Here is an 18,178-nt window from a genome sequence, read left to right on the forward strand (position 1 = left end):
AAAACACTTACGGAGAACGACAAGACTGGCAATATGACGACGAGTAGGAAATATCAGGTGAACCTGACGGCGATTTTATAGATGATATGCTCACGTCAAATGAATATGAGGAATGAATGAGTCTTGTGGCCCTTTTTTGTATAGCTTCAAAGGCGTTTGTTAGATACGCTTGATAAGGATTCCAGGTAGACGATGCATATTCCGGTTTAGTTCTCATGAGCGAAATAAATGCCTGTAGTCTGACGTGTTGTTGGGCTTCCCGCAGATGGCGTTTAAAAACAATCTAATGTTTTACTGGCCGATGATATCAGGTTAGTCACTTGAAACCGCAAAAATAAATTAGAAATGGTGATACCTAAATATTTTTACAACTTAACGATGTCAACTGGAGAGTTAGAAACTGCATACTGGATAACAAGAGGATTGCGACAGCGGTGAAAAGATGCACTTACAATTGTTAGAGTTCAGTGTCATCATCCTCTACAAACACCAGTTTTGCACATGGCATAGGTCTGTATGGAGCGATTTTTGGTCCAATAGCAGATATGACAAGGTACATGCTGGGGTAAATGTTCAATATATATGTGGAATAACAAGGGGCCGAGGGACCCCGGAGGTCAGTGGAAGCGCGTTTGGAGGTTGGTTGATAACGGCAGATTGAGGTCTATGCGAGAAGAATGCTTTAACCCATGCGATTAAATTTGGATGTGGGTTCAACTGAGAAAGCTTTAGAAGTAAGCGCTTATGGGGTACTTTTTCAACCAAAGTCAAGGAAAATGGCACCAGCTTGTAGGTTAATATCAAGGTGGGTGGTAATGTCGTGAAGAAAAATGGCTAGATGAGTTTTGTAAGAAAGTTCAGTTCGATCTAGTTCAGTTCAGTCATTCAGTCGTGTCCGACTCTTTGTCACCCTATGGACCATGTCACGCCACGCTTTCCGGTCTTTCACCATCTTCCTAACATCACATAACTTCATCTGCAGTGCCTCGAGGATGCCATCTAACCATCGTGTTCGCTGCCTACCCCTTCTCCGGCGACCCTCAACCTTTCCCAACATCAAATCTTTCTCCAGCGACTCCTCTCTTCTCATCAGATGACCAAAGTAGCTGAGCTTTAACTTTAGAATTTGACCCTGCAATGAGCAGTCAGGGTTTATGGTCGACAACATCGACTGATTTGATCTTCTGGCAGTCCAAGGAACTCTCAAGAGTCTTCGCCAGCACCACAATTCAAATGCGTCAATTCTTCGGCGGTCAGCCTTTTTCACAGTCCAACTCTCGCATCCATACATCACAACTGGAAAGACCATAGCACGAGTTATACGGATCTTGGTTGGCAGACTAATGTCTCTGCTCTTTACTAGGCGGTCAAGGCTAACCATTGCTCTCTTTCCCAGAAGCAGGCGTCTCCTAATTTCATGGCTGCAGTCTCCTTCCGAGGTAATCTTGGAGCCCAAGATGAGAAAATCTGTCACAGCTTCCACTTCTCTATTGATGCTCCAGGACTTGATAGAGCAAGACGCCATGACCTTTGTATTTTTAATGTTCAGTTTAAGCCTAAACTTCGCACTCTCTTCTTGTACACGCATCGGAAGTCTATTGAGTTAAACTTCACTTTCTGCCATTAAAGTGGTATCATCCGCATATCTAAGGTTGTTGATACGTTTTCCAGCAATCTTCACGCCAGCTGAAGACTCGTCCAGACCGGCCTTCCTCATGATGCACTCTGCATATATGTTAAATAGGCAGGGCGACAGTATCCAGCCTTGCCTCACTCCTTTCTCGATCGGAAACCAATCAGTAAGACCATGCCCAGTTCTGACTGTGGCCTCTTGCCCTTCATACAGGTTCCTGAGGAGACAGATGAGGTGAATTGGAACTCCCATCTCTTGGAGAGCTTGCCACAATCTGCTGTGATCTACGCAGTCAAACGCTTTTGCATAATCAATAAAGCAGAAGTAAATTGGTTTCTGGAACTATCTTGCTTTTTCCATGATCCAGCGAAGGTTGGCAATTTGGTATCTAGTTCCTCTGCCCTTGCCCTATGTGGTCGCCTCGCACGCTGGGCCCTCCGGTTACAGGAATATGACTTTGCCGTGGTGTACAAAAGCGGGAGGCGTCATGCAGACGCAGTTTGTCTTTGTTGGATGCCAATGGCCACGCCGGATCTGACAGTGACGAGTTCGACAATTAAATATCGACCCCCGAGGCAGCGTTCCCCGACACGAATGTTTTCAAAATAGAAAAGCAAAGGGATAGCAGTCTGCAGCCTCTTTTTGCCGCCTCCCAAGTCAGTGTAGCTACAAGCCGTTTTTGTGTGCGTGATGGCCTCCTATGGAAAAAGAGTTATTCGCCTGTCGTCCAGTGATACATACTCGTAGTTCCCAAGAAGCTGTGCACGGACATATTGCATGTCATGCATGATGATCCAACTTCTGGACATTTGGGATCAGTTCGAACACTCCACCGTGCTCAAGAAAGATTTTACTGGCCCAGAATGCGCTCGACTATTGAACAATACGTTGCCAGTTGCAAGCAATGTCAACGCCACAAACGTCCCACTGCAACTCCATCTGGCTTGCTGCATCCTGTGAATACCCCGACAGCTCCGTTTGATCAAGTAGCCATTGACCTCATAGGTCCGTTTCCGAAGTCCTTGGATGAAAATTGCTGGATTGTAATCTGCGTGGACTACCTCACACGTTACTGTGAAACCACCGCTGTTCCGTCTGATACGGCACATCAAGTGCCGCTTTTCCTGCTGCACTCAGTCATCTTACGACACGGGCCGCCACGGATTGTCATCCCTGATCGGGGCCGACAATTCACCGCTGATGTTGTTGAAGAGCTCATGCGTTTATGCGTCTCAACTTCCCGACACTAGACGCCATATCATCCTCAGACAAATGGCTTGACTGAGCTCGTAAACAAAACGCTTATAAGCATGCCAGCCATGTATGTGGATGCAGGGCGTAATCACTGGGACACTATTCTACCCTTCATCACGTATGCGTTTAATATCGCCGCGCATGAGACGACTGGCTACAGTCCATTCTTCCTGCTGTATGTCAAACCGCCAAGTTACTCCCTGGATACTATCCTAGCCTTCTGAAGCCGTGAAGATACCTGCCTGACTGAGACCTTCTGTCTCGCCGAAGAAGCTCGGAGAATCGCCCGCTTATGGTCTGGTGCTTCACAATAGAAAGATTTAGCATACCGTGATCCGCCACCTTGATCTTCTACCGCTCGTGGGCGGGGCGGACAAGCTGATTGGTTCCGATACGGCAGGTCAATGTGCCGACATCAAGTATGTGGCGCCATCTATCGGCATCAGAGTGATCTGGGCATGCGCAATAGAATGCGCGGTGGCGGATCACGGTAGCGGATCGAGGATCACGGTGTGCTAAATCTCTCTAATAACGTTCCAAAGAACGGTACGATGCCAGTCACCGGTGTGTAACGTACTCCATAGGTGATTTAGTCTTGCTGTGGCGTCCAATTCAGCACCGCGGCCTACATCAAAAACTCTTGGCCTATACTATGACGGCCCATATGTGATTGTCAAACGCATCAGTGATTTAACGTATGAAATAGCCTGCCTGACAGCATCGGGTCGCCGGTCTGCCAAAACCGAACTATGTCGTGTTGCCCGCTTGAAACCGTGTCAGCCTCGCACAACTGACGAAAACGACCAGAGGGCTTCGTCTGAGTAGGGTGGAAATATCACGCTAATGACGACGATGAAGGATTGTGATGGTGTGGCAGAAGAGGAGGAAGAAGCGTCGGTTTCTGGGGGCCAGTAGGCTTCATCTTGTCCCGCTACCTCAGCACTGTAAATAAACACCCCTTTCTTATTACACCGTAACAATATTTCTAAGTCTGACCGGACGCTAATGGCCGAGCAAGAAAACTGCTCATTGATGGCAACAAGGACACCTCAACCCTCGAACGGTCAGTGTGAAAAGGGCGAAAATTGGGCAGGTTGAAAATTATTTCGGAGCCACCGATGACGTTATTCAATGGTTAGTACAAGTAAATTGCTTCCTAATGATGTCGCAAGATTTGACACGATATCACGTTTCGGAAGGAAGCTGGGAAGGTTAGTATATATAGTTTGTAAGGGAACGTTGACAGGACTTTTAGGCTAGAATTAGGATTAGTTGACTGCTAGAATGTTTCTTTTACAGTCTGTGTAGTTTCGTGAAATACATATAGTTTTGGGCCAATATGCAATGTTTTACATCTTAGAGAAAAAGACACAGGCTTCACCCTGGCAAACACGACAAAGTTTTTACGATAATTTTGAACGAGGCGTGAAAAATCACCAGCGCTATAGTATGTATCTTTGAATTTCGGAAAGAAAAGAACCAATTCTTTAGTTTTGAATGATGTAGACTAGACGATGATAGGTCGTTGCCGGTCTTCAGAGTGTCGTCCGAAGCGGCGGGCACGTTCGATTTCATATAACCTTAACTCGGTGTCAAGGTGTTCAGCGCAGTGGCAAATAATTAGGTCTTGAGATTGTGAATAGGCTTCGGTTGGGTTCATTTATCAGGTAAGCTCTAGAATATTAAGTTCTTTCCAGGCGATTTTTGGAGAGCCTCAAGCACACTAAATAGGCGAGCCGTTTCCGTTGCAGTGGTTTGAAGCGTATCTAGATCTGCGCGGAGTGTAAGTAGATCATTAAAGTGAAATTCTAAAGCGCTAAGAGTCGTGGCTCTAAATTTATTATCTCGTCGTGGCCAGCAGGCCTTTTTTTCAGATCACCAAGGATAGCTTCGAGCTAATCGGGGCCAGGATTGCCCTCAATGTCACCGCAGAACACCAAAAGCAACCGAAAAACAGAAAGCACTCGGCACTGATAACAAAGTAACGGTGAGGGCTCGAGAGCTGTACCAAAACGTAGTTACTGTTTTTCTTCGAAAATAGACTTTGAACGTTACCAACCTGCATGGTGAAGACGAGCAGATTAAATAACTCCGCACCTCGACACTCTCTTCCGACCCTCGGCCTCCTCTCCTATGGCTGTGCGCAAAGCGATGTGGGATCCTTAAATATATCGCGGGCTTATACATTATGCAAACTTCTGCAGACCAAAAAAAAAACAGTCAAAAGCACCGATGGGTCCGGTCGCAGTTCTCATTTTAACAATAACTAAATTTCAAACTAACAGATGTCAATATTTACTGCTTGGAAGACCCTACCAGAAAAGATCCCTGCCAGTTGAAATCAAAGGGCAAAATTTTAAGCGATGTAAAGAACTGAAAATATTAGGTGTTGTTTCTGACGTACAACAGTCTTTCTTCCCTCACTAAAATATATCCAGCAAAAACACAAATATCCCAGTAAAGTTGTCAAAGTTTACTGTTAACATATGGGGCATCGCACCCGAACCTTTAAGACAGCTATATTTTAGATGCTTACAAATAATATTTATATACAGTTCCCCCATAAGGTAGTCGTCACATTCTCATAAAGTAAAGATATTAATAGTTATTCAATGTATTCCCCATTAAAAGTATGTAAAGCTTATAGAAAAACATCTAATTTAACCGTCGGTGCTTTGTGCAATACTCCCCTCTCCATCTATCTTCTCAATTCACCTCTCTATCTCCTTCTTTCTGAAAAATGTATGTATGTATGTATGTATGTATGTATGTATGTATGTATGTATGTATGTATGTATGTATGTATGTATGTATGTATGTATGTATGTATGTATGTATGTATGTATGTATGTATGTATGTATGTATGTATGTATGTATGTATGTATGTATGCAGGTGTGTATGCATGTATGTATGTATGTATGTATGTATGTATGTATGTATGTATGTATGTATGTATGTATGTATGTATGTATGTATGTATGTATGTATGTATGTATGTATGTATGTATGTATGTATGTATGTATGTATGTATGTATGTATGTATGTATGTATGTATGTATGTATGTATGTATGTATGTATGTATGTATGTATGTATGTATGTATGTATGTATGTATGTATGTATGTATGTATGTATTTATGCATGCATGTATGTATTGTCACGTTAAAGAACCCAAGTTGGTTTCTTTAACGTGGTTCTTTGGTTTCTTTAAGTTTCTCTCTGCAGAGAAACTCGAACAAATAATCGAGAATAAAAAACTTCGTCACGGGAACTACAGTCTATCGGAGCAAATCTTCGCTTGCATATATCAGAGATAAATCAAAGGCTGGCTACGATTGAACGCAAACTGGAAAAACTATCGCAAACAACTGAAAGAGTGGAAGCCTGTGATGAAGCCATGGCAGAATTGAATAAATTAGTAGCTTTGTTAAGAACAAAGGTGGACTATCTCGAAAACTACTCCTGCTGAAACAACCTGCTAATTTATGGAATCGCAGAGGCAGAAACCGAAACGATAGAGGACATTAAGGAATATTTCCTAACAGAAATCTTTGAACGCAAGCTTTGAAATCAAAATAGGGATATTGGGAAACAACTGAAAATAAAAAGCGTCCCGGGATGATCAGGTTTTCCGATTTCGCTGAAAGGACGGAGGTTCTCAGAAATGCCTAAGAGCTGAAAGGCACTCAAACGTACATTTCAGATGACTTTTCGCCTAGGCTAAGTGAAATAATGAAGCTGCTCTGGGCTACAGTTAAAGATGTTCACAAGCCCGATGATATAGATTAGCTCAAGTGTGACAAATTATTTGTCAACGAAGGAGTGTACGCGTGGGACAAAAATATGAACTAAAGATACAGAGCAAGCGGTGTTGTTTCACGTGATATTGGTCAAAACTCGCTGAGTAATGTAGCAACAGCCTCTCAATTAACCCCCAAAAAAAGCAGGTGTTCTTCCTTTTTTCTTCTTTTTCTTCTTACTCGGGCAGGCACGTGTTGTTCGGACAAGGACGGAGAAATAGCTAGACTGCTAAATGTAGCTCTCGCTACAAAACGCGGAGCATTGTTTTGCAACGGTTAAAGGATATGATTGGTGAGTATTCCAGATAATCGAGGCATATTCAAATTTCGGGCGTATGATGTTGTCATGAACAAGGACTTGAGAATCTTTGCTGCTGAAGTATTCAAAAAGCATTCAGTAAGCTGCATGAAACCATCACAGCAATCACGAGAAGAGTGGCAAGACTGAGAACGTCATCAGGATGGAGAACCGCTCTTTACGAAGCAAATGAGGTTCGTTATTTCAAGCTCAGTAAACGTTGATGTTGTAGTAGTGTACAGTGGGAACTGCATCCGATATATAATCGCATTCTACTTTCGAATGCGAAGAGCCTTCTTCAACATTTAGATGAGGTGGATTTGAAATGCATGTCCTCCAAGTGATCCGGTGCTGTGCAGGTGTTGCGAGCGAAAAATAGGGGTGGCTCCAGCAAATGGTAATTGGTAAGCGTCAGGTGGAATGGCCGGTAATAATTGGTTGTTTGGTTTTGTGACGTCATGACCCCACCCAATATGGTCCAGATGGCAGACGCTGCCAACTAGGGATTTTAATCTGAGATGAGATGATGATATTGCAATGCAACTCTCCAGGACCCTTGATTACCAACTTAGATGCGCTGCCCATAGGTCACCGAGGCAGGTTCCTACTGCGGATTGAACAAAGCCGCGCTTTTATCTGCATCGGGCGACCTTTCGTGTATTGAAGTATATTACTATGTCATCAATATCTGTAGAATAATGCTGACAGAGAATTATAGATTAGTCATACAACTAGCAAATTTCATGTACCTGAACGAGAATGTGTAAAGGGGAGCGGCTAGATGGGAGCATATAACTATATCTCGTCATATCCGGAAAATTTGAGCTTGAGTGCCCCTCCAATTGCTTTTCATTTACTGCTCCCTCTGCAGGAAGCCTTCTAATATTCTAGCAGTGCAGTTTCTACATTCAAAGAAAGCAATAGTCATTTGCTAAGAAAGGCTCCCCTAAGAGAAAGGGTAAGAAATGATAAACACTAGATAATATTCAGGGTATGCACACATGTTGAATCACAATAACATGCTGAGATGGGAAGCAAGGATGGTTATTCTCAAAGAATGGCCGGCTTTAGACAGTAAATAAAGAGAAAGACAACGTTCCTTCGATAAAGAAGACAAAAAAGATATCCGAAAAGTGGGTATTCACTTGTGCGGAGACTGCAATATGGAGAGTGGATCCCGGCGAGGCTGTGAACCATGGTCCAGAGGCCGAGATGAAAGGGACAACGAAGAGAAATACGACGAACGCTGTTCTGAAGGTGATCCGGCAACAGGGACATTGGATGTGCCGCACAAAATGTATTCCTTGAGTTCTAATTCTCCTGGATCGCCTGCAAAGATCTCTGCCAGTGTTGGTGTGGGCCGGAAGCGTACCGCTCCGGATGAGGCCACTTCTATGCTGCCCAAGAAGATCCGATTGGAAGACTACATGCCGCAGTCGAACGTTTTAGACTACCATGATAGAGATAGGCACACCGTTAAGCTCACCAATTTCAAAGGCGGGGTCACTTCCAGAGAAGTGGAAGAACTCTGCAAAGACGCCGTTTGCATTGAGCACAAATATAACAAAGCCAAAAGGCTGCTGTGCTCTTTCGCGCGCTACGAGACAGAGCAGAAGGCTGTGGAGGCATCGAAGGCTCTTCAGAATGCTGTACTCAGGGAATATCCTTTCTGCGCTCTCTATTGCGGCCAGCGCTGGAGACAGCAAGAGAACTTCCCGAAGGTCTTGTACGACACACTCGATCTGCACGGCGTCCCACAGGAGTTTCGTGACAAGGAAAAGTTGGCCATGATCGTCCCAACCGGAGAAATTCTGGATGTTCCTTCTTATGGTGTCATCCGAGTTAAGTTCTCATCCCCCGAAGACCTGCTTGAGGCAGTCAAGGACTCTAAATGTCGGTCCATCGGCGGCAAAAACATACAGTTCGCTTTCAGTGTTATCTATAAGAAGGATATTCCGCCGAAGATAGAGAATGAACAACATGAGCTGGAAGAACCGGATACAGACGAAGAAGAAAATGACACGCAACAGCACTGTTCGTGTTTTTAGGTCAGTACTCCAGGTCTTTATGGTTCCTACGTCCAATGAAAAGGAAGCTCTGCTTGTCCTAATTTTGAAGTCAACTGGCTCGCTTACGACCGCACTACTCACGCATTCAAGTGGCAACCTAATTAACTAACATGATGGCATTTCTCAAACAGGCAAAATTTCTGTTTCAAGTCAATGGTAAAGTAGGAATGTGGCTGTGATACAGAACCGAGGCTTTCGAGAACCAAAGCGGAGGTTACTATTTATGGCTGTCTGCCGTTGTGATAAACTTGAGATACATTTTCTGCCGTGGTGAGTTCCTTCCAATAGAGATTGTTCGACATTGGCAATGTTTATGTTGCCATTAGCAGGGAGCATTACTTAGATAAATGCCATTAAAGGAGCGATGTTGCAGATTTATAATCTGCTTTTAGGAAGACGTTGCATATCCAGATCTTGGATGAGATGAAATCTCTTTGGCAAAGTTATAAGTGCCAATTACCCTGTTTTGTATTTGAAAAAGCTTCTACGCAATCTCTATTATCCATTAACATAGCTATGCAGCCCTCAAGTTGCAAACATAGTTTAGGATGGCGCTACGCAGTTCGACCAATTAAACAGCAGCTTTCCTCAAATACCGGATCCTAAGTATTGCCGCATTGTTGCGGACCGTTGCAAGACCTGCTTCTTAGCTTTAATGCAATATGGGACATCAAAGCTTTTGAAAGAACACACACAGTGTAGAATAGTATCACCACATTAAGGCGAAAGCCTTTATTGGCTCATGCTGTCGTGGAGAAAGTGTGTCCCGCTTTTTCGGCGTTCTGCTTGGCCGAGGCGGGATGCGCCCCTGCCATCTGCAATGCCACACTTGAACGCGCGCCAAGGAACGCCACGCGATAGCAGTGATGGTGTACCGTCCAAACTCACACTTGCCCGAGAGAGTGTGATAGATACTGCGCCTTTCCTTTCCTCTAAACAAATTATATGTAGCACTGCAGCGAATGCGGGACTAATGATGGAAGGAAAATAATAGGATAGGAAGGCTAGGCTTTCCCCATTCTCCTCTTAAAAGACATCTAAGAGACCCTCTAATTTTTTACACTGTTACGTAGCCGACGAAGTACTCACTTTATAGATAACAATGTGACTTGGCAATGGCAACTGTATTGCGGCGCGCGCTTTTCTCTCCTTCTTCCTTTTCTTTCTTCTCTATTTTCTCTTCTGTCTGCACGAGGCAGCGGAGGTGGCTATACTACAGAGCCAGTAGCAGGCCCGTGCATTTTCTTTCCCTTCTTCCTACAGCCACAACAACGGTATTCGGCAGCGAATTGCTACGGTTAATGAGGCAGCCAGGAATAGGCACAATGAAGGGATGTGCATTCATCGGAAAAAGGGGGTGATAGCCTCTGTGGGACGAAGTAAGGTTATTGCTACGGTGGGCAAACGTAGGGGGCCTTCATTGAGACATCGGAGTGAGAGATTAACGTGGTCAAAATCAAAGCAGAGGAGAACGTGAAGAGGGATAAATGAAGACATGTGAATGATAGCTGCAATTGTAGTTAAAAATCAACTAAAAATGATTTCATGGGCCCAGGAGGTCAAATCAATCGGTTAGACTGGAGTGTCCCGGTGTGCAGTTGGAACATAAGATGCGCAGAATTCGCCGGCCGCGGCTGTTCCATTCTATGCGACAAGTACAAAATACGCTACAGACGCATCCTGCGAGGATGATGTCAAAGTCGACGCGCATCATTGTTGTCAGAGTATGCGTAGAAAGGCAATGGCCAGTTTGACGTGAGGCCATTTGGTGAGGTTGGCTCTACGAAATTTCTTGAGAAAAGTATGCTTGAAACACCCGCATCGGGAATACAAGCGTTCTGCTTTGAAAGAAGCATGATTTCCTTCGAACGTTTTATCGCATTAGGATTATGAGCTTCGCCATACATGAAATCCAGCATCGTACGTTCGGCGTAGAACCCACACATTAAAAGATAAAACATAATACAAAACAGCCATGTCGAAGGAGGAAAAATACACTTCTTTCCATGTAAGTTGTGGAGCGGAAGAAGGGAGTGGAGGCCAGGGAAGCCGGAGATGTACCTGCTACGGAAAGAACCACCTTGAAAAGGAATGGCTCTGTCTAACTCGTAGCAACGAAGAATGATATCTAGAAATACAATTAACCAGAATCAGCAAAAAAAAAAAAAAAAAAAAAAGGAAAGCAAGCCTCCTGAGAAGTTTTCTCGTAAAATTTAGTCAGGAGCCTTAACTGAGCAATGAAACGCATGCGAAATCATCAAAATATATCATATAACTATACTTAGGATACAATTAGGAGACAAGTACAGAAGAGCACGGGAAGGAGGTATGAGAGAAGGAAATAAAAAAGCAAAATACCTACCGCTTAAGGTAATTCTGTCACACCACGAATTCTTTAGTTCGATATTGGCATCCCATTGTCTCATTTTTCGTGGTACAGGAGTTATACAAACGCCTTAGGCGAGTGTAGGAATCGCCATTGATGTAAAAAATGATACGAAGTCACTTTCATATTTTTTTCAGTTTTCGCACTTTCGAACTTGAAATCTCGCCTTTTTTATTTCAGGATTCGAAATTGTTAAGGCTCTAACAGAAAATACTCTACGTGCTTTCAGAAATTATCATGCGCGTGATGCTATGATAATTAGGAATCAAAGCTAGTGGAATTTTTCTTAGAGCTGCGTAACTTGATTTTATGTTCAAAGCGCACTCGAAAGCTGTACCAAAAATAAGGAGGTTCAAATTTTTGGAATGCGGCGGCTCTGATTGGCCGAGGCGGGATATCGTCATAGAGGTCTCCACCAATCACAGAGCGCCACCACAGTATGCACGATTGCGTTCCTTATATGACCATATGCCAATGAATGACGAATAACTAATCATTAACTGGTTAACAAATATTATTGAAGAAATTCATAATAATACAAACTGTTGCCTAATTAGTAATTCAGCAAATTGCCAAATAATGAATAATAAGTAAATAACTACCTACCTAATGACACAAAATTCACAGAATAATGGTAGAGAAAGCTGTGTGTTTTACGAGTAAATGAGACAACCCTAGTTTTAGAAGAATTGAGGGTAAGTCGACTCTTCGCACACCAATCAGAAAAAGCAGATATGTCCGATTGCAACAACAAGCGATCTTGGAAAGAATGTATTACCTTAAATATTATTATATCATCAGCATAAAGAAGAAACGAGCAGTTCTTGATCGCCGAAGAAACATCATTAATTAAAACGGAGAAGAAAAGCGGGCTTAATGCAGAACCTTGAGGAACTCCACTGGTTGTAGGGTAAACGAAGGAGATCTGTCCCTTGATACTGACAAAGCAGGAACGATCAAGGAGATAGTTGCATAGAAGGGCTACGAGTGAAACTTCGACGCCATTGAGTAGAAGCTTCTCAAGAGGTAGTGAGTGAGTAACAACGTCGAAAGCTTTGCTCATATCACAGCACACAGTGTCAACCTGACCTCTCTGAACGACTACTCCAGAGGCATACGTCATAAACGTGACTTTGGAGATGCGTATTGCCGTTCTCCGAAAACTGCAGTAGCGGAAGTGCCGGGTGCGTCACTGAAAAATAAAACACCACCTTACGTTTCGTGTTTTGCTGCTTTTATTAACACAAAACATGGAAATATGCAACCTACAGGGGAACATATTCCGGGAAATTAGGTTGTAATTTATTTGAATGTTGTGTTTAAAAAATAACAACTTGTACCTACAGGAATCGAACAAAGGCGTTCCTCTTGCAACCTCCAGGATGGATTAATGGATGAGCTCACATCACCTTTCCGGGTTTCGGCACCAAAAATATAGAACCAGGCCAGAAACCAGGATGCCTCTGGCTGCATTTAATACCCGACTGTCCCCTCGATTCTCAATCTGCTAACATGGCGCTCAATCTTTGTAGCGCGCTCCCACAAACCTCGTCTTCCTTCTCTCCGTGCTTACTGCAGATTCTTATGCAAATCTGCAGCACCATGCATACGCTACGTAAAGGAAGAGCTGACATTATGCAAACAAAATCCCGCAGAAAGCATTTAATCTCAGGCATCACGTAACCGTAAACTCTTGTATCTCGTCTTTGTTCTGTACAATGCCTGTACAGTATGCGCAGGCTATTTCATGATGTCACCCAGCGTTCCTTTGGTCGAATGTGGGATGCAAGCATGGTTGCATTCTGCCTCTGTCAAGAATAGTGCTTTGGGGTTCACGCACCGGTGCCCCGTAAGCAGAGCCATGTCGGCTCGCAAACACTGGCCTCTGGAGTCCAATGCGTCGCTGTAGAAGTATGGGTACCGCATGTGGTCTGCCGGACAGGGCATCAAAGCAGATGGCTGAAGACACTCCGGCTTCTCGTACACGGTGGCTCCATTGCACACCATTTCGCACGCCACCTGTGCGAGAACACAGACCACAGCCTTATTTCCCTTCTATGTTTTTGGATTTATGAACGCACCACTAGAAGCTTTATTCAATAGCCGCGCACAATTAGTTTTCAGCAGAGCAGTCTGGTTTGCCTTAGTACATGTCAATTCAAATGACTTCCATTAACCCTTAGCTCTTCCCTCCAAATACTCATCGCACAACGCATAACTCCTTATTTATTTATTTAGAATATACCTCGAAGGAGTCACTGGAGGAGTGTGTTGGCAAACGAACAAAATAGCACAAACAAATTCAAATGCGTATTAACAGTACCAGGAATGGCTATAAAAATTAACGGCCTTTTCAGCGGGCCCAATAAAGCAGAAATAATTCATTATTTTCGTTGCCCCTTCAGCAAAGGAAGTGGAAATGATATAACTTGGTCGCCATGAGAGTAATTCGAATCGGACATTTCTATCCACCACGAAGTGAAGCCGCTTGTTCAAATGTCTCGAGGAGATGTATTGCAATGTCGTAGTTTCTAATTTTAGCATCATATTTTTGTAGCCTTTATAGGCACATGAGTGTCCGTCCTTCCACGGATTGGTTTGGTTTGTGGGATTTAACGTCCCAAAGCAACTCAGGCTATGAGAGATGCCATCGTGGAGGACTCCTGAAATTTCGACCACCTGGGGTTCTTTAACTTGCACTGACGTCGCACAGAACACGGGCGCCTTGCTTTTCGCCTCCATCGAAAAGTGGCCGCCGAGGCCGGGATTCGATCCCGCGTCCTTGGGAACAGTAGTCGAGCACCGTAACCACTATGCGCGCGTCTGCAAGATGCGTCACCATTTTTCGCGAGATTACGCTGGATTCTGTTTGCCTTTGCAGTTATACTCCTGTCACATGAGCAGATTTAATGGGATGAAATTAGCTTCTAATGTCATTGTTATTATTCTCCTGCTACACGAAAAAATGTAATGTCATTAGGTTCGAATGACATTCTTCATCGAATGAGTTCGGGGAACTCATTCGCATTCGATCGCGAACCGAATGCGTACTCTTGGCGCCAGATACGCAGCAGAAACAAGTAACGCAACATGTTCTGTGCACACTGGATTTTAAAAATTACATTTCTAGAGATTTCTTTTAAAACCTGTTAATTTAGGTGTAAAATTATTCGCACTGCAGGTCACCACGGAACGGTATTACTCTCGGCCACAGCAGTGGTCCAGCATGTCAACGGCAAACGATTATTTTGGACTCTGTGTTATTGGTGGCCGCATCCTCCCGTATGTTTATCTCGGAACTACTTAAAGTTGTGACTGAGCGCCTCACAGTTTGGGCGTCAATTGCGCGCTCTACGTGCCTCCGTGTGTCTCCGCACTGTGTATCCGCGCTTCGCTATGTTCAGCCATATTCTTCGCTTACATTTATCGAATTTGTTTGGGTGACTCGATACTTGGCTTGGATTTTTATGGCTTGTTCTATAGCACAGCCAAACGTAATGTTTTTCGCTTTAATTATCGTACAGAAATCTATTGATCAGCTTTAAAATGTTACACAGTGATTTACAATGCCTTTTATGCGCACTGATGTTCCTTAAGTGCAGAATTTTGTTATAGCTGATCGTAATTGCCACCACTTGCGAATTGCGTATTTTACTGCGTAGCACCGAAAGTAACCGAATGACATTCGATTCGAATGACATTAAATCTGCTAGTGTGACAGAGGTATTATTAGTGATAGTGACAGTTAGTGATGATGATGGTATAGTGATGATAGTTTGGTTTGGTTTGGTTTGTAGGGTTTAACGTCCCAAAGCAACTCAGGCTACGAGAGACGCCGAAGTGAAGGACTCCGGAAATGTAGACCTACTGGGTTTTTTTCGCGTGCACTGACATTGCACATCCCACGGGCGCCTTTCTTTTTGCCTCCATTGAAAAGTAGCCGCCGAGGCCGGGATTCGATCCCGCACCCTTGGGAACAGTAGTCGAGTGCCGTAACCACTGCGCCACCCCGGCGGGGCAAGTGATGATAGTGACAGTGATGATGACAGTGACACATGATGATAATGGTAGTGACGTTAGCAGCTATAATTGCTATAATCAACTGGGACAACATTCCATGGCTGTATTTTCGGCCATGACAAACTTGATGTCATGACCGATGACCAATCGATTATGCCGAACGGAGCTGACCCCGCCAGGCGTCCGATGCAGGCGCCCGTGCTGCACCTTTCATTTGGCGGTTACTCGAACGCCGCACCGCACAGCATACAGAAGAACACGCAGTAAAGCAGGAATCAACGGCGTTTCAAATTGGCTAAGCCACAGTTTAGCAAACATCGCGCTAAACACTCAGCAAGCGACCTTCGATAAACATCGCCTAGAGACTCAACAACCACCCCGCTCATCGCACATAGGAATCCAAAGTGCCCCTATAATTTTAGAGACTCATAAGGCTCTCAAATACACTCAGTAACCTATGGCCCGCTAACCAACTTAATGTGGATTGGTGTAACATCATAAATATTGGTAAAGGGCTCTTTATCTAACACCCGTTTCTTCCGAGAATAATATTTCCTGGGTCACGCTAGTATCCGTATACAGACTCACCTATAGGTGAGTCTGTAGTTTCCTTCTGTACTTATAGCATTACTATGGAGCACTGAGGATGAGGAAATAAACCTCAATAGTGGGCTGATTTACTTATTGAGCTTTTATATAAGCGGTTTACAGGAAAGGACACGCTCGGTATCTGTCACACCTAATCTGTGGACACTTGTCCTGCACCGTAAAGGACGGGAGGAAGGTTGGAGGGAAAGTATAAACAAAGAGGCGCCGTAGTGGAGGGCTCTGGACTAATCTCGACAATCTGGGGACCTTTAACGTGCGCTGGCATCGCATAGCACGCCGACGCCTCTTTTTTTCGCCTCTATCGAAACGCCGGAGCCGGCGATCGGGATTGAAACCGGGTACTCCGGCACAGTATTCCGACATGTTAACTACTGCACCACCGCCTCAAGGCAGCTTTTGATCGAATCGATGAACACCATTTCCACTTCGAGTTATAGATCAATTCGCTCTCACCCTACCGTCTGATCTGCTGACCGTCCTGGTTAGCTCAGTCGGTAGAGCGACTGCCCCGGAAAGGCGGTGGTCCCGGGTTCGATTCCCGGATCAGGACGAATTTTTCTTTAACTACGAAGTTTCTGAGGAAGCTGCATGGCTTCCTTTTGTAGCCGTATGGCTGCTCTTGGGTGGATGCCATTGAGTAATTACTCCCTTATTAAGGCAGCTTTTATAGCCCCAAACAACCTGTTACGTAATGGCTCACATATGCTGAAATTAATGCAACCTCTTTTTTCAGGTAATATGCTCCGTCACACTAGGTCACATCAGAGGTTGTAACCAATTAGTCGTAATATTCTCGTTAAACCGTTTCATTATAAGGTAGAACCATGAACTGGTCACAGAGGCATTACGCACAATCAGTCGCTCAAAGAACAGCGCTCTCATAAAAGATAATACTGTCCTTTTTAATATGTCTGTGGGTGCGTGATATCAACTTTCTCTAAGAAATACAGCTCTGCACAAGTGAATGAAAACTTCAGGTTGCACTTACTTTGCTATCAAATCCAGGACTCCCGCTCATATTTGGGCAGGCTCCGAGAGGAAAGCCCCAGCGCACGCAAGAATTAGAGGTTTGGTTGAAGAAGTACCAGCTGCGGGAGAGTTCTTCTCCAGAGCACGGAAACAGAAACGTCTTGTAAATAGTGCAGTTCCTTGTAGCGTTACATTGTGACCAATGTGACTCGCAATCAAGTTTGTCCTTGTGCTGATATATGAACCTGGGGCAGACTTTATATGCGTCCTGCTCGGTTGACTGACACCGCTCACCGTTGTAGTACCATGCTTCAAATGTAGCGTTGCAGAAGAATGAAGTCGCGTCAGCTTTGCACGCAAGGCTTATCGGTTTAGTAGCTGCTATTGATGTGGCAGCAGTCCTCAGGGTGTTTGCGGTCGTAGTGCTCGGTTGGATTCTAGGAGGTCTGGACTCCAGCGCTGGGGTGGCATGGACGGCAATCGAGATTTTTCCCTTGAGACCGTACCTGGCGATGTCTTCTATGTTGATGAGGGAAGAGGAGGACGGATGAGGCTGGCGAGAAGCCCACACAATCGCTGTGCTAGCGAGAAAGAGCAGCACACCGAACATGAAGAGTGTGCAAAGAAAGCGCCAGACGACACCCAGCAACGGCGCCGCGATGTGGGGCAATACTCGTCCCCATTCAGAGGAAACTAGGCCGCTTGGTTCCCGCCCAGCTTCTTCTCTGACGGCTTCGGTGACCGCCGATAACACCACTGAGGTGTTTCCCTCAATTGTTGATGTGGGATGCGGCGTTGCTACTTCGGATGAGGTCGCTTCCTCCGGCGTCTCCGAGACGGCTTGTGATGATGTCGCCATAAATTCTTGTAATCTCCTTTTCCTCTTCTTTAAGAAGACGCGTGGCGCAGCACTCATTGCTTTTTTCTTACCGCCGACCGTAAGGAACTTCGTCTTTCAATAGTTTTAGCGGGCAGAGTTTGCTGTAAATACTTCCTTCACATGTTGAATACACAGGTGTCATGCAAATAGAGCAAATATGCTCTTTTCGCTTTCATTTCAATGCTGCATGTACTAAAAAAGCAGAGGGTGTCAGCGCGAAACGAAGAAAAACGCACCCGTCATCGCCGCAGTAGGCG

General features: G+C 44.6%; 1 protein-coding gene and 1 non-coding gene across 2 annotated transcripts; one reads left to right on the forward strand and one right to left on the reverse strand.

Annotated features, from left to right (window-relative positions):
• Window positions 1-12,098: 12,098 nt before the first annotated feature.
• LOC146178637 (uncharacterized) lies at window positions 12,099-17,692 on the reverse strand. The gene is made up of 2 exons (XM_084579790.1): window positions 17,061-17,692; window positions 12,099-13,462 (listed from the first exon to the last, which is right to left on the reverse strand). The coding sequence occupies exons 1-2, from the start codon at window positions 17,649-17,651 to the stop codon at window positions 13,184-13,186; spliced, it is 870 nt and encodes a 289-aa protein (XP_084435916.1). The 5' UTR covers window positions 17,652-17,692; the 3' UTR covers window positions 12,099-13,183.
• TRNAS-GGA (transfer RNA serine (anticodon GGA)) lies at window positions 16,549-16,622 on the forward strand. The gene has a single exon. It is a non-coding gene; the product is annotated as a tRNA-Ser (tRNA).
• Window positions 17,693-18,178: the final 486 nt, after the last annotated feature.

Source organism: Amblyomma maculatum, chromosome 9 (assembly GCF_055883805.1).
Source record: "Amblyomma maculatum isolate TAMU_Amacu chromosome 9, ASM5588380v1, whole genome shotgun sequence".
NCBI classification, from domain to species: domain Eukaryota; kingdom Metazoa; phylum Arthropoda; class Arachnida; order Ixodida; family Ixodidae; genus Amblyomma; species Amblyomma maculatum.